The sequence below is a fragment of the Mesoplodon densirostris genome, chromosome 4 (assembly GCF_025265405.1).
Source record: "Mesoplodon densirostris isolate mMesDen1 chromosome 4, mMesDen1 primary haplotype, whole genome shotgun sequence".
Classification (NCBI taxonomy): Eukaryota; Metazoa; Chordata; class Mammalia; order Artiodactyla; family Ziphiidae; genus Mesoplodon; species Mesoplodon densirostris.
The window spans coordinates 38235517-38256501 of NC_082664.1; the positions used below are offsets into that span (position 1 = coordinate 38235517).

Sequence of the window (20985 nt, forward strand, 5' to 3'; positions counted from 1 at the left end):
TATGGTATTTGTCTTTCTCTTTCTGACTTACTTCACTCTGTATGACAGACTCTAGGTCCATCCACCTCATTACAAATAGGTCAATTTCGTTTCTTTTTATGGCTGAGTAATATTCCATTGTATATATGTGCCACATCTTCTTTACCCATTCATCCGATGATGGACACTTAGGTTGTTTCCATCTCCCGGCTATTGTAAATAGAGCTGCAATGAACATTTTGGTACATGACTCTTTTTGAATTATGGTTTTCTCAGGGTATATGCCCAGTAGTGGGATTGCTGGGTCATATGGTAGTTCTATTTGTAGTTTTTCAGGGAACCTCCATACTGTTCTCCATAGTGGCTGTACCAATTCACATTCCCACCAGCAGTGCAAGAGTGTTCCCTTTTCTCCACACCCTCTCCAGCATTTATTGTTTCTAGATTTTTTGATGATGGCCATTCTGATTGGTGTGAGATGGCATCTCATTGTAGTTTTGATTTGCATTTCTCTAATGATTAATGATGTTGAGCATTCTTTCATGTGTTTGTTGGCAGTCTGTATATCTTCTTTGGAGAAATGTCTATTTAGGTCTTCTGCCCATTTTTGGATTGGGTTGTATGTTTTTTTGTTATTTAGCTGCATGAGCTGCTTATAAATTTTGGAGATTAATCCTTTGTCAGTTGCTTTATTTGCAAATATTTTCTCCCATTCTGAGGGTTGTCTTTTGGTCTTGTTTATGGTTTCCTTTGCTGTGCAAAAGCCTTGAAGTTTCATTAGGTCCCATTTGTTTATTTTTGTTTTTATTTCCATTTCTCTAGGAGGTGAGTCAAAAAGGATCTTGCTGTGATTTATGTCATAGAGTGTTCTGCCTATGTTTTCCTCTAAGGGTTTGATAGTTTCTGGCCTTACATTTAGGTCTTTGATCCATTTTGAGCTTATTTTTGTGTATGGTGTTAGGGAGTGATCTAATCTCTTTGTTCATTTTTTATATTGGGTTGTCTTTTTATTAATGAATTGTAATAAGTCCTTAAATATTCTATCAATAGATACAAGTTCCTTGTCATATTCCCATTCTGTGGGTTGTCTTTAGGAACTAGTGTATTTTTTAATAGAAAAAGATCACTTCAGAGCACAAAGTATGATTTTTAGAGTACAACTTTTAAAATAATACTAGCAATAAGCCTGTAATTTTTTTGACAAATAGTAATGGATTAATATAGAAATTTAAAAATAGTCATCTGAGGATAAGAAAATGAAAGTAATCCCCAAAATATGCAACATCCTTTTTTGCCTCTCCTTCTCCACATACAGTCTGCTAGTGTGATATAAATCATAGTAATTTTGTCACTGGGAAGATGTAAGCATTCTTTGAATGTTCTGATTTTTCACAGTGAAAGGAAAGGAAGAAAGCTAGTTGTATACAAAAGAGTTAACACAGCAGGCCTGAGACTACTATCCTTAGAAAGGCCTACTTGAAAGGTAGACCCTGGCTGGAGTCTGGGAGCCTGGATCTCGGGAGGGCTCTCACCATTCCCAGTACTGATTAGAGAGGCTCACTGAGCCTAAACTGTATAAACAACGTGGTTTATGGTGAACAGCTCTTTTCCTTCTGCGAGTCTGGAATTATGCTAGAAAGTGGGTCCCTATGTGACCAGCCCCAGTAAAAACCATGAGCACCAAATCTCTAATGAGCTTCCCTGGTAGCTCTGCATGTGTGGTCACAATTCAATGCTGGAGAAATTAAACACGTCCTCTGTGACTCCACTGGGAGAGAACTCTTGGAAGCTTGTGCCTCGTTTCCTGCAGACTTCACCCCATGAGCCTTTTCCCTTGGCTGATTTTGTTCTGTAGCCTGTTGTTGTAATAAATCATAACCATGAGTACAGCTATATGCTGAGTTCTCTGAATCTTTGTGTAAGCAGCTAAGGTAGAGAGAAAAGAAAGAAAGAGAGAAAAGAAAGAGAAAGAAAACCCCGGAGAAAGAAAAACAGGCATGGCTTTCTTGACATAAGAGAGGCCATTTCGGCCTAAGCCATTCTGGGATCTAAGCCTGGCCACAATGCTTGCCCTTTAATAGGTCTTAGAAATCAATGGTCTTAAGAGAAGAAAGAATGCAGACACTGACTGTTATCAGGTGAGAGAAATAACAATAGCAAAGATAATATATTAGTTATAAAGACTCCAAGTTCTCTTTCGATGGTAAAGAGTAGCCTGAAGCCTCAACCACCAGATGTACTGGAACCTAAGGGCTGATGATGTTGACCTTTTCTGAACTTCTGACTTCAATCAACTAAAGCTTGGACTCTGTAGACCACTCAAGCCCCACCATGAATATGCATGTACCCTTAGCTTAAAACTTCCCCAATTTTGCTGTTGGGAGAGACACTGCTTTGGGAAGGATCCCCAGTGTTCTCCTTACTTGCTGCAAGTAATAAATCCTTCCTTCTCCCTATCTTTGGCTCGGCCGTGTCTTTTGGCTCAACACTCACCAAGAGGCAAACCAGTTTTCAGGTAACACTAGTAGTGAATCAGTGAACCTAGGAGTGGTCTTGGGGACCTCCAAAACATTAGTAGAATTAGAAATTTAGCCTTTGGGACAGAATTAAGAGAAGCAGTCACAACAATTGCATAATGTCTATGAAGCAAGATCTATAATTAAATTCCTTTTTAAAATTTTATCGAAATTCTCACTTTAAATATAGGAGAATTGGGGGTAACTATTAAAAAACAAAGTTACCTAAGTCATGAAGAACTCTAACACTACACAGCTCTCAAATCAGAATTAGGAAGGGAGGAAGGGAGGGAGGGAGGGTGAGAAGGAGGGAGGGAGGAAGGAAGGAAGGAGGGAGGGATCAGCTTCAACACAGGGATGCTAAAGCATGTCTGCTTTCCCTGGCCTTTCATTTTATCTTGAATTTCCATGTTTCCCTTCCATCCCGAAGGAAGGGACTATTCTATTTTAGTTAATTTCTCTTTTCTGCATGAGAGCTCCCACAGGCAAGGCAGTTACCAACTGAGTACAATACAAAGGATTATTAACAGCCCTACAATAGCAGATAATTTTCTCTTGCATAAACAGCAAAAAGCCCATAGGTTCATTTCCCTTGAGCACAAAGCATACAGTTTGTGACCATGTTAATGAAAGTGATATGGCTCTCTTGGGAGGAGGATGACATCCTAAAGCATCTGGCCGGTTTCAGAAACATTGTTACATGAAATGTTATAAGAAATGCCATCGGGACTAGTCACCAAAAAATTCAGTCCCAAGGGATTAGCTCTTCAAAAATTTTAAACAGCCTGAAATAAGGGAAACTTGATTGGCTCCTGATTCAAAACACACACCAAAAAGATATAAAAAGAATCTTGAGACAATTGGGGAAATTTAAAAATAAATTGGAGGGAATTCCCTGGTGGTGCAGTGGTTAGGACTCTGTGCTTTCACTGCCAAGGGCCAGAGTTCAATCCCTGGTCAGGGAACTAAGATCTCACAAGCCACATGGCTTGGCCAAAAAACAAAACAAAACACAAAATAAATAAAAAATAAAAATAAATTGGATATTAGAGGATATTATACAATTACTTTTAATTTTCTTATATGTGACATTATTGTGCTGATGTAGAAGAACATTATTCTTAAGAGACGCATGCTTTATTATTTAGGGGTAAAGTGTCATAATATCTTCATCTTACTTTCAAAGATTCGGGGAAAAAAAACAGTCATATACATATATACACGTGTGTACATACACACACATATAAACATACACACACCCCCAAAGGAAAAGTTGTGTCCATCACTGTGAAACAGGAGGGAAGGGGGCAGGGCACTACCCTTGAAAGAGTGACATAGCCAGAGGACATGACATAAACTGATTAGAACCAAATGGGTCCAAGATGGCAGACAAGTCAACTTCCACTAGGCCTTGAGCCTCAGTATACACTCGCTGTAACACATCAGGAAGCTAAATGACACACCCACAGGCACCAAGACAGTTCTAAGACTAACCATAAGGATCAAAAAGTGGGCAGTGGGGCTTCCCTGGTGGCGCAGTGGTTGAGAATCTGCCTGCTAATGCAGGGGCCACGGGTTCGAGCCCTGGTCTGGGAACATCCCACATGCCGCGGAGCAACTTGGCCCGTGAGCCACAACTACTGAGCCTGCGCATCTAGAGCCTGTGCTCCGCAACAAGAGAGGCCACGATAGTGAGAAGCCCGCGCACCACGATGAAGAGTGGCCCCCGCTTGCCACAACTAGAGAAAGCCCTCGCACAGAAACGAAGAACACAGCAAAAATAAATTAATTAATTAATAAACTCCTACCCCCAATATCTTCTTTAAAAAAAAAAGTGGGTGGTGGCCCAATTCCTGGAAATCCCCACCCCTTCCCAAAATAGCTGAAATACTCCTCCCACTCATTAGTCTATGAAATTACCCAACCCTATAAAAACTGACAACCCTTTACCCTGGTGCCTTTCTCACCTTCTGAGATGGCCCACACTCTGTGGAGTGTGTTTCTCCCAGGGCCACTCTCGCCTTCTGAGATAGCCCACACTCTGTCTGTGGAGTGTGTTTCTCTCTAAATAAATCTACTTCTTTTTTTTAAAATAAATTTATTTATTTATTATGTTTTGGCTGCGTTGGGTCTTTGTTGCTGTGCCTGGGGCTTTCTCTAGTTGTAGTAAGCAGGGGGCTCCTCTTTGTTGCGGTGTGCAGGCTTCTCAGGCTTCTCATTGTGGTGGCTTCTCTTTGTCGCCGAGCACAGGCTCTAGGCACGTGGGCTGCAGTACTTGTGGCACGTGGGCTCAGTAGCTGTGGCTCACGGGCTCTAGAGCACAGGCTCAGTAGTTGTGGCACACAGGCTTAGTTGCTCCACGGCATATGGGATCTTTCCGGACCAGGAATTGAACCCGTGTCTCCTACATTGGCAGGCCGATTCTTAACCACTGCACCACCAGGGAAGTCCCTAAATCCACTTCTTAACTATCACTTTGTCTCTCACTGAATTCTTTCTGCAATGAGACATCAAGAACCTGAGCTTCATTAAGTCCTAAAACCAGGTGTGTGATCTCAGTTGGAAAATTGTGACTTTTGGCCGGGTTCGAGTCCCACCATGTGGGTTCAAGGCCCAATCTGAGGTGCATGGTTGCTGGCGACCATGAAGGGATAGTGATAAGGTAAGAATGTTGAAAGTTAGGTTTTGGTCCTAAAGAGGCCCGTGTGATGCTGCGAGCCAGGTATACTGGGGAGGACGCTCTGCCAATGTCTGCTCATTTTTGACCGGTAGGTCAATCCTGTTGCTTGTGCACATGCAACAGCAGATCCAGGACAGAATTGTTAATCTCTATACTCATCTCCCTGACTCTGAGGTTCTCCTACATTCTTGCATTCTTGTTCATTCCTACTCTATTTCTTTCTTTCTTCCTTCTGTTAACCCCAGAAAACCTGTGTGACCACCAAGGTGTACTTTTTATTGCTTTTACTCCCCTCCCTCTGACACTTACAAGTGCTGACGCTTTTTTTTTTTTTTTTTTTTTTTTTTTTGCGGTAAGCGGGCCTCTCACTGTTGTGGCCTCTCCCGCTGCGGAGCACAGGCTCCGGACGCGCAGGCTCAGCGGCCATGGCTCACGGGCCCAGCCGCTCTGCGGCATGTGGTATCTTCCCGGACCGGGACACGAACCCGTGTCCCCTGCATCGGCAGGCGGACTCCCAACCACTGCACCACCAGGGAAGCCCCATAAGTGCTGACCCTTTATTCCCAACTTATAGCTAGACCAACTCCCACTCATCATCAACACCATTGGGGATGTCTTCTATGCTGTTTCTTTGTGACAACTTTTTGGGCACCAACACCTGGTTGGGAGACTACGCTGGAAGGGACAGCATCTAAAATGTTAAGTGCAAATCTTCACCAAATTGCACGGTGGATTTTACTTAAGAGTGGAGTTTTGGACAGCTCAGGAGCTTGTCTAAAATGGGTCAGGCTGCATCAATCCCAACCAATACCCCTCTGGGCCATATACTCTGGGATTGGGAAAGATTTGGACAACAGGAATTAAACGGAAAAAACTTAGTAGGTTATGTAATCAGGTTTGGCCACAATATGAGTTAGGAAATTTAAAATTGAGTCAAGTACCCTATGTTCAAATTTCCATGGCCTTGTATCTAGGCAATGGAACACAAAAGGAATTTAAGGCATGTGTAGCTTGGAGGGATAACTCTAGGGAGTACACTGAGTACCTTTTAACTGACCCACCCTACAGGGTCATGGATCCCGAAGGAACGTGGATCCCTCCTCCCCCGAGGTACAGGCCTTTTTGGCTATGCATTTCATAGCCCAGTCTGACCCAGACATCAGGAGCAAAATTCAGAAAACAACTGCTGGTCCTCAGACTCTGATGAACAATTTGTTCCAATTGGCTTATTTGGTTTTCGGTAATAGGGATATGGTCGAAAAGGCTGAACGCACCCAGAGAAATATGCAAAAGGCCCAGATGACGGCAGTGGCTTTGTCCACTCAGAGACCACCAAAAGGGAAGTTGGCTTTTCTGGGCCAACCTGGCCCTGGCAGACCACAAGGCCCATGGGTAGCCATACAAGGCCAGTGTACCCTGTGTGGATACAACGGACTGGAGGGAGGATTGTGATCAATGTGCCCTTTGCAAACAGCCAGGGCATTGGAAGAGGGAATGCCCCATACGCCAGAGAGCTATGGGGGGGGGGGACCCTCAGCCATTGATGGTTGTGCAATCAGAAGACTGAAGGGGCCCAAGTGGCTCTGCCTAGAGATACCATCTACATAACTAATGGAGAGCCTTGGGTGGTCACTGCTGTGGTGGGCCACTTGACAGAATTTCTTAAAGACACTGGTGCAACCTTGGTCTTAACCCAAAGGATTGGAAACCTTAGCAATCATAAGGAATAAGTAATGGGGTTGTTAGGGAAGAGACAGGGGCACACCTTCCTGGAACCCCTTTTGTGCAAGATCAATGGCCAGCTGTTTTTACATTCCTTCCTGTTTGTGCCTGACTGTCCCATCCTGTTAATGGGAAGGGATTTATTAACTAAGGTAGGGGCCACTCTGTTTCTTGAGGGGCAAGGGAACCACCCTCATCACCAAATGGTTCTAGCAAAAAGCAAAAAGGAACAGATAATCTGAAGCTAAAATAAAAGTCTTAGTAGACCCTGGAATGTGGACTATCGAGGTTCTGGGCTTGGCCAAAGGTATCCAGCCAGTGGTTATTAAGTAAAAAGGGTTATATAGTGTCTAAAGATAAGGTACAAATTTCTTAAACCTAGGGAAGATCCTCAAAAATGTTTGTAAATAGATTACCAAAACAGGAGGCCACGGGTCTGACTAAACTAACCATAGCTGATATTCAGAGCCTGATAGGAATTTTGGAAGAGGCCTTCTCCCCTAAGCTAAATGAGGAAAAGTAAAACTTTCCAACTTAAATGAATAGGTATGTCAGTCCTTCAATATCATTGAGGTAACCACCCAATTCTTTGAAAAAGAAAACAAAACTCTCCTTGTTTTACAAATGTAGTCTTTACAGGACCAGAGGTGTGGCTCCAAAAATAATCCAAAACCCACCAATCGTTTTACCACTCCCCAAACCTTCCCTATTTATCTTAAGAGACTTGTAAGTATTAAACAAAGGGGAAACAGTCACCCTAGGAGGAACTTGCCCATATCTTTGAGATGCAAGTGTCCTATCTGGTCTTCTCAGGAACCCTTATCTCTGCCATCTTTTTAAACGCAAATTTTAAAAAAGAGGGTAAAGTACTTTAGAACTTGGCTTGTCAAGGATAAATAGAAATCCTAAGTGTCTTTTCTGTAAACACTAGTAAAAAGGGTTTAGCCATCTAGATAGATGACCTTGATTTGTTCCATCTGCCAGAAGCCCAATTTGAATCCAACCCCTTGTAACTGATAGGTTTTATGCTGTATCTGACTCAGGACTGAAATTTTGGAATGGGAACTATGAGGCCTCTGTGTTTGTTTGTGTGTTCATATGTATCTATATGTGTGTTGTAGGCATGTGATATTGCCAAAAATGAATTCGTAAAAGAGCTCTACGTAATTGGCTTTAAAAAAACTAAGTGCTTATATAAATACTCAGAAATAGAAAATAATCTGGCCAGAATGCATTTCAGGTTCATGTCATCTGAAAAACATTCAGTACTAAACTGATATCTGGTATTGAAGGTGGCTTAAGCTTGTTGGTTTGATTAACACAGACCTGTTAGAGTCATCAATGATCAATGTCAAGTATAATCCTTCTGTTGTACCTAGGTTTATTAGAGGTCAAATAAGACCTTTTTCTGTTACAACTTTGTCAACTAGAAAAGTAACTCAATGTGAAAAAAACTTTTAAGAAAAGTAAGATATGTGTTTTTAGTAAAAGAAGGTGTGAAGAATGAAGAATACTGAAAAGGGTTATACATGATCAGGATTTTCTAAGACTGGATTAAATTTAATTGGGTAAATGGCTTTTGCTGGGAATAGGCTGGGACAAGACTGGATTTGGTATGATTCTTTGCCTTTTAAGTGATCTGTATTTGTTTTTGAGATCTTCTGTAACTTTAGTTAGGGAATAAGTATTGTCTCACAGTGACCTATGATCTTATTTGAGCAAGTGTTTTTAAACTTTTTGACAAGCTTCCCAAATGTCAAATTTTAATTAAGTTTCTTTTGATTTCCAGCTAACTTTGGGGTACTTTAGAGGGCCCCTGAGGTATCTTAAAGAGAAATATTTAACTAGAATTATTTGGCATGTTAAGTTAAATGTAATCATTCATAATTCTGGTTATTATAACCATGTTTCTTTATCGATTACACTGTTATCAGATGTTTAACCATGCCTTTTAAGCCTTTTGTCATTTACAGATATTTTTGTACTCTGATGCTGTTACAAAAAGTGCTTCATCATCAAGGAGATTCACAGAAAGGCCTTGGAAGCAGTTACAACAGTTCCACACCAAGATGATGGCTATGTGAGGATTCCAGCCCATATTGACTTAGAACAAGGAGCTGTCTTGCCCCTGGGGCCCCTAGATCAGGCATCCAGAGATTTTTACTCCCTGACAGGCAGGGTCGACGCCCCTACTGAAGCAGTTACAGAAGATGGACCATCGCCCTTCTGCTTCCCATAAGAATATGGGATAGGGGCTTCCCTGGTGGTGCAGTGGTTGAGAGTCTGCCTGCCGATGCAGGAGACACGGGTTCGTGCCCCGGTCCAGGAGGATCCCACATGCCCTTGAGCCATGGCCGCTGAGCCTGTGCGTCTGGAGCCTGTGCTCCGCAACGGGAGAGGCCACAACAGTGAGAGGCCCGCTTACCGCAAAAAATATGGGATAAAATCTCTGAGGGGGGAATGAAACAGGAGGGAAGGGGGCAAGGCACTACCCTTGAAAGAATGACCTAGCCGGAGGACATGACAAACTGATTAGAACCAGATGGGTCCAAGATGGCAGACAAGTCAACTTCCACTAAACCTTGAGCCTCAGTATACACTCGCTGTAGCACATCAGGAAGCTAAATGACACACCCACAGGCACCAAGACAGTTCTAAGACTAACCATAAGGATCAAAAAGTGGGCGGGGGCTTCCCTGGTGGTGCAGTGGTTAAGAATCCGCCTGCCAATGCAGGGGTCATGGGTTCGAGCCCTGGTCTGGAAGATCCCACATGCCGCAGAGCAATTAGGCCTGCGAGCCACAACTACTGAAGCCCCTGCGCCTAGAGCCCGTGCTCCGCAACAAGAGAAGCCACCGCAATGAGAAGCCCAAGCAACGCAACGAAGCGTAACCCCAGCTCGCTCACTCGCCGCAACTAGAGAAAAGCCTGAGTGCAGCAATGAAGATAACGCAGCCACTATAAATATTTTTAAAAATTAAAAAAAAAAAAGTGGGCGGTGGCCCAATTCCTGGAAATCCCCGCCCCTTCCCCAAATAGCTGAAATACTCCTCCCACTCATCAGCCTATGAAATTACCCACCCCTATAAAAACTGACAACCCCTTACCCTGGTGCCACTCTGGCCTTCTGAGATGGCCCACACTCTGTCTGTGGAATATGTTTCTCTCTAAATAAATCCACTTCTTATCTATCACTTTGTCTCTCTCACTGAATTCTTTCTTCGATGAGACATCAAGAACCTGAGCTTCATTAAGTTCTGAAACCAGGTGTGTGATCTCAGTTGGAAAACTGGGTTTTGGCCAGGTTCAAGTCCCAGCCTCGTGGGTTCAAGTCCCAATCCGAGTTTTGGCTGGGTTTGAGTCCCAATCTGAGTTGCATGGTTTCAACTGGGTTATCTCCACCTCTGTCCTTTTTTTGGCGGGGAGGGGGCAAGCTGCACGGCATGTGAGATCTTAGTTCCCCCGACCAGGGATGGAACCCATGTCCCCTGTGGTGGAAGCAAGAAGTCTTTAACCACTGGACCGCCAGGGAAGTCCCTCCACTTTTATCCTTGACAAGACTATCTCACAATTCTGTAGAGGTAGAATTTGCAGAAAACTGATAGTAATGTGAATAATTTCTGTCCACAGAAATACAAATTGTATCTAGTAAAATGCAAGCACTTGTAAATGCAAGTAATAATGAATATTGCCCAGTTTTGCATCCATTTGCAAATTTACTTCAGCATCCCTATCTGACTTTAAAGGTGGTATGTTGAGTTCCTGTCTGAACTAGTTGTAATATCTTACTGGGTCCATGAGTCAAATAAAATCTTGGACATGTGTTCATTTTATAGTTGTGTGAGTCATGATTTTATCTTCTTTTAAAATTTATCCTTGAACAGTTTATATGGTGGGGGGGATTAGGTGGAGGACAAACAGATACTGTCAATTTTTCTGTATATTTGACATTTTTTGTAATAAAAAGTTGGAGGAACCAAGATTCCATCACAACTACTTTATCTAGGTATAAGAAAGATTTTTGAAAAGTCAAATACATCTGCACACACACACACCAGTACTTTATATGTATAGTAGCTAAATAAATGTTAAACCAATTAGAGAGTGTTTCTGTCAATTTAAAAGCAAATACTCTACAGTGTGACACCAGCAGAGACTTTCCTTGACCAAACTTTAGTCAGGCTCCTCTGAATCCTCCTCCCAACTAGGCCTTGACTTTTTTTTTTTTTTTTTGCGGTACGCGGGCCTCTCACTGTTGTGGCCTCTCCCGTTGCGGAGCACAGGCTCCGGACGCGCAGGCTCCGGACGCGCAGGCTCAGCGGCCATGGCTCACGGGCCTAGCCGCTCCGCGGCATGTGGGATCTTCCCGGACTGGGGCACGAACCCGTGTCCCCTGCATCGGCTGGCGGACTCTCAACCACTGCGCCACCAGGGAAGCCCTAGGCCTTGACTTCTATACTTCTGTGTCCATCATCGTATCACCTATTTTTAGCAAGAATCCTGCTAAGTTGGTTTAGCCAGAATCCCCCATCCCCACTATCTGATCAGGTTCCTCAACCTCCACCATCCCCCAGTGATGTCTGACCACCTTGGCCTGCCTTCACAAGGAATCCTTTTAAGTCAGTTTAGCCAGATTCCCCACCTACCTTTGATGATTCCTCTTACTAATCTACCATCCACCAATCCCCCCACCTTGCTCCTTGGCTATAAATTCCCACCTTTCCTTGCTGTTTTCAGACTTGAGCCCAATCTCTCTCCCCTACTGCAAAACCCCATCATAGCAGTCCTCCTTGAACAAAGTCTTCCTTTAACAAGTGTCATGAATAATTTTTTCTTTAACAATACCTCTCCACACCCACCAGCAGAATGACTAAAGTTGAAAAGAGGGAAAACACCAAATGTTGGCAAGGATGTAGAGGAACCAGAACCCTCACACATTGCTGGTGAGAGTGTAACATGTCTGATCACTCTGGAAAAGGCCAGCAGTTTCATTTAAAACTAAACATACACCTACCCTGTGATCCAACAATTCCACCTGTAGGTTTTTACCCATGAAAACACATGATCATAAAAAGACTTCTACAAGAATGTTTATAGCAGCATTATTCATTATATCCAAAATCTGGCAACAGCTCAGTTGTCCATCAATAGGAGAATGGATTAAAAAACCAGCAACAGGGCTTCCCTGGTGGCGCAGTGGTTGAGAGTCCACCTGCCGATGCAGGGGACACAGGTTCGTGCCCTGGTCCGGGAAGATCCCACATGCCGTGGAGCGGCTGGGCCCGTGAGCCATGGCTGCTGAGCCTGCACATCTGGAGCCTGTGCTCCACAATGGGAGAGGCCACAACAGTGAGAGGCCCACCTAACGCAAAAAAAAAAAAAAAAAAAAAAAAAAAAAACCAGCAACAGCAACCATTAGATCTAGTAGCTCAGAGGCAGTTTACCCGCAGCCAGGCTGATCTTGTTAAAAATGTAAACTCTCAGGTCATAGACGTATGGAATCAGAAACTACTGGGATGGGGCCCACCCAGAGGATTCCTCCTCCAGAGGATTCTGATGCATGCTGATGTTTGATAGATCAAAGGTTTTTTTTTTTTTTTTTAGTAGTGGTAACGGTCACTGGATTTCAGCTCAGAGGCTGATGCTTGAGTTTGACTTCAAATAGGACTTTCTTAACTTATAATTATTGCTGGTTTTTTTTTTAACCTGCTCACCACACTTTTCTTCTTCTTAATTAGCAAAGGATAAATGAAGGTGAGAAGGTAAAACGTTCCTCTGAACAAATATCCTAATACTTTGAGTACAAAATTCAGAGGGAGGTCAGAGTTGACCTAGTCTCCTTAACCAGCTGGCATTCCTCTCTATCAAGGCTGAGATCCTTTATGAACCATGGGTTCTCAACCCTGGCTGCATATTAGAATTACCTGAGGAGCTTAAAAAATACTGATGCCTGGGTCCCACCCTCAAAGGTTCTGTTTTAAGTGGTCTAGGGTACAACCCGGGGTGGTTGGGAAGATCAAAAGCTCCCCAGGTGATTCTAATGGTCAGCCAGGTTTGAGACCCACTGCCCTCACTGCCAATTCCCTTAAAAAACCTTGTTTTAACATCAGGTGTTCCAGAAGTAATGAAGGAAAACTAAGTTTAAATCATAAACCAAAATGAACACTAGAAAAAAGTTCCCAATGGCCTACAGATCCACAGGCTATGTTATCAGCAGTAACCTGCCTCATTCAAAGGACAGGTGCTTATCATCACTATGCTATAATATTCAATAATCCTCCTCTAACAGCATTTTTCATTAAAGAATTCCTAAAAGCCTATGCATATATGAAAACTTGGTTTAAGGCAGAGATGGGAAAATCCAATATCAAAGGAAAAAACATGGACAGTAAGTGTTGCTAGTATAAAAATTACTGCCTACCTCTCATCCTAAAAATAAATAAATAAATTCCAGGTTGATTAAATTTGAACATGAAAAACTTGAGTCAAGTCATTAAAACAGCATATAGGAGAATATCTTTATATTCTTGGGATGGAGAAAGATTTCTTCAAAAAGCCCAAACTATAAGGAAAAAGACAAAGAAGAACATAAATATAAGCAAGGTTAAAGGCAAACAAGAGCCTAGGGGAAGATACTTGGAACACATGTAAAAGATACTATTTTTCCCAAATTAAGACCGCTGACCACTAACAATATCAAGTCTTAGAGAGGATGTGGACAAAATAGATCTCCAGTACACCACTAACTAGTACTTAAATTACTAGAGTCACTATGGAGGGCAACATGGTAGCAGGTAATAAAAAGGCACAGACCCTACAACCCAGCAATTCTAACTCTCCAGTAGAGACATACCTAGAAAACCCTTGCTTGCCCTCCCAAGCCTCTTTATAACGTAACTTAGTCCTAACAGTACATCTCTCATTTTTCCAGTCATGAGGCACTTGATCACTTAGGGTATGGCGAAAGGGGCACACAAGAGTTCAGAGGTAAGTCTACTAGTTTGTCAGAAGTTTACCCCTGCTTCTGACGGGGCACAAGCTAGGTGTTGCTACGTACAGAATGGTTTTACGTTTGCTGAAGTAAGATTATACATATTGAGGAGTCCTAGAATATGCCATCCCCAAATATGCCTCGTTGGCAGATGGATTATTTTGAGCTAAAGGCCATTGATAACCAGGAGGTGAAGGAAAAGCTCTAAAAACAGGGCATTAAGCTTCCTTTTGTAAAGATGTCTCCCTCTCCACACCAAGAAGTGGAGGATTCCTAATAACTCTTATCTATGGAGAAGGCACGGACTTAAATCTGAATAACAAACCTCACTAAACAACTCTTGTTTACCATACTTTTCCTGGACTTAGGGGAAACATAAGTTGTCTCCCCAACCCAGAAGCCCCAAACCCTTTTCTTTGTTTTAGTCTAAAATGGCATATGAACTCAACTTCTAACTACCCCTTTGGGTGACTCATCGATAGGTGCTCCCACGTGTACACAACAATGCACATGTTAATAAATTTCTGTTTATTTTTCTCTTGTTAATCTGTCTTTGGTCAGTCTAATTTACAGGGCCCCAGCTAGAGAACCTAAGCTGGGTAGAGGAAAAGGTTTTTTCCTCCCCTACTATATATTTATATGGATGTATATGCACATGTATCTTTATATAATATAAACTAATAAATATATATTTGTGTGTGTGTGTATAGTCTGTGTACATGATATAAACTAGTATGTATATTACTTTGTGGTTTTCAACGATGGAGAGATTGTGTGAGAATCTAGGGGTCAGAGATGAAGTGACTGCACCCACATCCCCAAGACTTAGGTGCCATGGCAACATAGATGCAGATCTAACCATCTGCCTGCATTCTTGACAGCTCTGCACATAGCTCCTGGAATTCTTCTAGAAATCCAATCGGAAGCACAGAATAATATCCATTCATAGCTGAGTGGTAAAAAACAACAAATGCATTTGGAATTTTCTCCTTCACAGCTTCTATCCAAAGCAAATCTCATGATGCACCAACTTTCGTATCATAGACCTTCCCTTCTCCCTACATCTCCCCCTCTCTCCCAGAGGAGGACCCTTCCAGAAAGCAGATTTGCTGCCTGAGACTCATGCTAATGCTGAAGATGTGGTAAAAGAATCATTAATAGATTAACTATAAGAAAAGGATTCTTCCTAAAAAAAAATTACCCCTCAGGAAAAACAAGTCACCTTATAAGAAATCTTTACAAAGTAACTCTTGCTGTGGGGAGTTCTTTCAATTCCTTATTTTGAATACAAAGTATGAGCTGGGGTTGACACAGCATCCTGAAACAACCTCAGTCAAGGTCTGGTGTTGGCTGCCTACAGAAGTCAGCTGATGGTATCAATGAAAGGAGACAAATTAAACACAGATTTAATTCCTGGGGATATGAACTCACACTTGCATGTGCAAACTGCCACTGTAAACCCTTTTAAAGATCACTTTAAAAGTTAATGAAGTGTTTAAGTTGCGATGATCAAAGATATGTACCAACTGGACACACTGTAAAAGAATTATAATTGTAACTTGTGATAAAATATTCAATATCTTCCCCATATCTAAAAGGGATGTATCTCAAAAAACTGAAAGTGTGGTCTGCAAAAACATATTCACTGATCCAAAGTATAGCTCCAGTGATGATAAAAACACAAAGGTCAAAGATGGATGTGAAGAATTTGAAGACAAATGTTTTATGAATATGAGGAGGAGAAAGAAAAATATTTCTAAATTAGTGTGATTTTATAAAGTATGTGATTTTAAATAGGCACAGGTACCTAAATTTAAAACGCAAATAGTGTAAACAAGCATTTGGTTTGTTTACCTACATACCTAATAGTATGTGTATTCTCGAGTTGACCAAAAAACACTTTAGGGGACTTTTTCATAGGGAAAATGGGGAAATTTTGATATTTGCACTTTCTAATAGTTGGGCAACATGGTATATGCTGAATTTCAATACAATAAAATTGATTCACATAGCTAGCCTACTGACCACTTAACAAGCAGAGCTCTGGTCCCGTCTATCAGAAGCATAAAAATCTGGTTAGTGTGACTATATTTAGGGACTTGCTCCACCTCTGTTTAATAATCTTTCAGATACTAGAACTTGAAACAAGTCAACAGCAGGACTTCGGGATTCATTCCTGGATCCCTAATGTTCCCTCCTGCAGGATCTGCAGTGGTGCAGTGCCCGTCACTTGCAGCCAGCTCTTTAGCCTGGCTCTCCATCCTGTCCCCACCCGCCACCAACACTCATTCATCATCAGGTCAGCCCCACCCATCCAGCTGACCTAATTCCCTACCACAGCCAACCTGGTCTTTCCCTCGTAATGGCTCCTCCCACTGGCATGGCTGCCGCCCCAACTCCATCCTTTACAGCCTAACCCGAGTCCCACATCCTCCATGAAGTTGTCCTGACCGCCTCACCCCACACCAGATCGGCTTCCACTCCCTGAAATCCTCATGCAATGCAGTCATAATTTAGCACTTCATTACATGCTCTGCTGAGTCATTCTGTGATTGCTTCCGGCATATTCTTTTTTTTTTTTTTTCCCCCTCTAAGAGAAAAGAATTTTGACTGAGACAAATAATTCTTCTTGATTCCCCTCAGAGTTGACTGGCACTTGACTGAATGTCGTCTAATGACATCATGCCATTTCAAATGGAGAATGTTTCTGCCCCTGTTCAAGGGCAGTCTAAAGGGAAAACAAAAGTAGTACCTTCAGTAACAACTGTTGTTGGCAAACCTGCTACCTCTGAGATTGTATCAGTATTACCCTACCTGCCTGAATCACAGAGCATTTGCAATGGGGTGACTGCAGGTGGCACAAAAAAGGAAGACAGCCGCTAATAATACAACCACATCTTGCTTTCTGGAGTCATAAAAGGTTCTCCGAGCATCAAATTCATCAGCTTGTCAAGAAATAAAACGGCCTGTCACAACAGAGACCTTCAAAAGATACCCAGAATCTCACCACTGCTCATTACCTCTACTACCACAGCCCTGAGCGAAGCTGCCATCACGTGTCACCTGCAGTACTGCAACAGCCACTAACTGGTTTCCCTGCACCCACGCTGGCCTCCTCACAATCTACTCTCAACAGTGACCTAAATGAGCCTGCTGAAATGCTCAACAGATTGTGTCAAAACCCTCCTATCATCGATCAGTCTGACTCCTGGTAGGAAACAGATGGCACACTCGAAGTGGGTGATTTGAGGGGAGTTCATATCATAACACAGGGGCTAGCAACACAAGGGTACTTCATGCCCTTCTAGACCTGAAATGTGAAGAGAAGGGGTAGAGAGGGAGACAGAGAGCTCCACGGAGAAGGCACCTAATTGGAGATGTGACCTTAAGTCTAGAGACACTCCAGCCCACACAATCCTGCGGGAAGGGAATATATACGCCAATCTCATCCTTCTCCCTCTCTCTCATCTCCTATCGATACTCCCCGTGGCCAAATGCAAACAGAAGGCAGAAAGCAAGGTTGCCTGTCAGTGCAGGCCCACCTCCTGGGGCACATCTACAGAGCAGGGTAGAAAAGGGTAGAGTGAATCTGGGGAGGTAAATGGAAGCTATTCAGCCAAATGCCTTCCCATCTCAATCAGGGTATCTGAAAGTACGAGATCCAACCTTATCGCCTGTTCTGTTTGCTAACCTCTCTACTCAGTGGCTCTCCACTCACCAGGCACCCCCCTGCCTCAGGTCCTTTGTACTTGCTGCCTTCTCTGCCCAGAATGCTTTTCCCCCAGATACACACATGGCTTGTCCTCTCACCTACTTCAGCTCTCAGCTAAAACATTACATCAGCAGAGGTTTCCTTTACCACCTTATATAAAAACCTCCCTTGCTCCTATCCCACCCATGTATCTCCCTTATCTTGCTTTATTTTTCTCCACAGCACTTCTCTCTAACATTAGATAGATGGATGGATGGTTAGATATTTTTTCTCCTTTTTAATTGACTGCCTCTCTGGCCTAGAACAAAAGTTTCGTAAAGGCGTCCACTTGGCCTCTTTTGTTCACTCCCTTATGCCCAGTGTCTAGAACAGTGCCTGGCACAAAGAAGGCACTCACGTATTTGTTGGATGAATGCAAATGAATGAATGGAACAGAAGAACCCATAGCTAAGGACTCTTTCCACTGTTCAGAGGTTTAACTCCTACTATCAAATCATTGTTAAGCAAATAAATAGGCTCCTGATAATCAGATAGGAAGCAGGTGACAAGCATTTTTTTATTGGCAATGGCACAAAATTGAGTGCTGTCAGTAAACCCCTAAGAATAAATGGAATCTTCAGTCAGAACCAAAGGAATAACAGCAGTGTCTTCTGCAAACAACTCCTAGCAAGGTTGTTTTTTCTTATGACTATATCATCATTAACCTACCAACCTAGTCCTTCTATAAGACTCAGTTTTCTCATCTGTAAAATGTGTAAGGATTGAATGATACAATGTATGGAGAGCATTTATTGGGTATGGAACCCAATAAGTGGACACTATAATGATTATTAAAACATTGAGGAAGCCATGAGAATGAGATACTATGTTATCTTCCTATGATCTGGAACTGTTTCTCCTAGACTTTTAAAATGTGAGCTGGAATAATGACACGGAAAAGAAGTATAAGATGCTTTACTATCCACCGCACAGTTGGGCCTAGATCTGAAAGACATCCTACAGTACCAGTGCTCCATATCAGAACCTAGTTTCCACAACTGGCCCAGACCTTGGCCAACCCTTTTGCAGGCCAGTACCTTGTTGCATCCATTTCTCCATCGCTCATTATATCTAAGCACTTAGAAGATAAGTGCTGGTTTTTCCCTCATAGGAACTAAGCAGGGCATGTGACTGAAAAAACAGTGTAAGCAAAAGAGAAAGAGCAGATCAGTAAAGCTCCTGGTGATGCTCCTGTTTTTGACTTACCCCTCTAACCATGGAAGTCTCTGTTCTGGTCTGTAAATTAGACCAAATTCTGATTCCCTTTTCTCCACTAACATTTTATTTATCCGTAGCCTTATCTGCTGGGTCAATTCAGTTAACTACGCAAAGGGTGACCCCATAGTCTTAGGTCAGATAGAAAGAAAAAGGCTTGACCTGAATCCACTCAACAATCCATCATTTAGGAATACTGCAAAGATCCTGTAGTAGCTTTTTCACTGATGGGAGATTTCTTTGCAATTTTTTGCAGAAGATTTCTGTAGAAGGACACACTGGTGGGCTAACTAACCTGGGAAGCTAGATTCAAAAGTTTCCTTTCTACCCTAAAACCCATGAAACTTAAATCTCCAGTTAAAATATTCCCTCTGCTACTATGTGTATACGTGTGTATTCAAGCCCTTGTTTTTGTTATTTTAGTCATAAATATACAATATAATAATTATCATTACTAATTTTTGCCAAAATTGAGGCTTCCAACCTCAGGCATGAAAATCAAAGCAGGTCCCTCCAAGATTAAGTCTAGGGATTGATCCTACTAAGAGATCTTATTTTAGTAAGCAGCCTGATGCTTACTTGTTAGTGCTAAAAAAAATTCTGATCACTTCTCCTAGTGACAGATGGGTAACCATTTCCACAATAACTAACTTGGGACCAATTCCAACTGAGGAACGAGAAGAAAAACAAAACTATAATTCACTACTCATTCCGCAAACACGTTTCAAAGTGATAGGTCCCATCTACTTCGAGGCCTCAGCGAATGGCAAGTGGTACAAAATTCACACTCTTATTACAGCACTTCCCAAACTGCTGTTTTCCTCTCTGTCTTCCCCAACCAGGCTGTGCCATGCTCCTGATCAGGGGCTGTTTTATTTCTTTGCATTTCCAGAGTTCAACATTGTGACCAACACACTGCTGGTGCTCAAATGATTGAATGGCTACTAAAATGTCTCCCCCCGAGGCAGGCATCAAACCTGGCACTGTGGGTCATAAATTAAACATCATGGAATAGCATGACCGCAGTCTGGCCACTTCTTTTCCCCGCTATGTCCCAAAACTATAAGCAGGGTGGGGAAAGTGCATTATCCATACGAGAACCTCCCGATGTCTGGCAAAATGGAGTGTGGGCTGTCCGACCCACCCGGGCTGCTTCAGTCCTCCAGGCACAGAACAAGATTCTCTCCGCTCCCTAAGGCAGAGGGGGCCCAGGTACTGTCCTCTCCCTCCAACCTTGACAACGACCCTCCCCAACCCGGCCCCACAAGCATTCCACGCTCCAGCCCAAGCCTGGGCGCCGGGAGCTTCCCGGGGTGGGGGGGGGGGTGGGGGGGGCGCCGCGGTGCACTGTGGGAGCTGTAGTTCCCGGGTGGGTTCCGTACCCCGGCGGCCCTGAGGACCAGACTCCTGCTCCCAGAAGCCCCCGCGCGGGCGCCTCGCCCAGTCAAGCCAGCTCACCTGTTCCATGGACGTGACTGTTTCTACCGAGTCGTCCTGCAACCGCTCCCGCGCGTGCTCGGGCCTCAAACTGTACAGCGGCTCTGACCAGACAGGGGAGGAAGATGGAGGGCAACAGTAGGTGAAGGAACTCGGAGAAGCCATGTTCTGGAAAGCAGCAGGCGGTGTATAGGACTCAGCTTCGTCAAAGAACAACGCGCCTTGAAACTCTAGCGGGCTAAGGCGCTACGGAGAGCGGGTAGAGTCAAAAGATTTTGAACGCGAATCGCTCCTGCCGCCTACACAACCTCAGGGAGTGAGTTGCTGGAATGCTGCCGCCCCCCATTGGGCAGAGGAGCTGCTGCAAGAGGCTCAGTTTCCTGGCGCGCAAGGAAGGACGTGTACATCTGAATTTCATTTCACACACACACACCTTTTCAACATTCTGCTCATTCTCACTTATGTCAGTAGTTCACAGTTTTGGGTGCCCAAGAACCCAATGAGGGTAACTTTTAAAAAGGCATTTCTGACAGCTCTCCTGATTGCCTCAGTCATACTATTATGAACAGAATTATTGCACACCTTTTGGTACATGACAACCGCCCAGGAGAAGCCAGCAGCTTCTCCACAAAGGAATTGCCATCTCAGTAGTCAGTGATGGAGGGAAGTGGCACTGCAATTCTCTCCTATCAAT

General features: G+C 43.2%; 1 protein-coding gene across 2 annotated transcripts in view; it reads right to left on the reverse strand.

Annotated features, from left to right (window-relative positions):
- FNTB (farnesyltransferase, CAAX box, beta) overlaps positions 1-20537 on the reverse strand; it is an 87134-nt gene extending 66597 nt beyond the window's left edge. For both annotated transcript variants that reach the window (XM_060095996.1, XM_060095997.1), the window contains exon 1: positions 20313-20537. In XM_060095996.1, the coding sequence (XP_059951979.1) occupies positions 20313-20456 (144 nt within the window). In that variant the 5' untranslated portion in view covers positions 20457-20537. The remainder of the gene's footprint in view (positions 1-20312) is intronic.
- Positions 20538-20985: the final 448 nt, after the last annotated feature.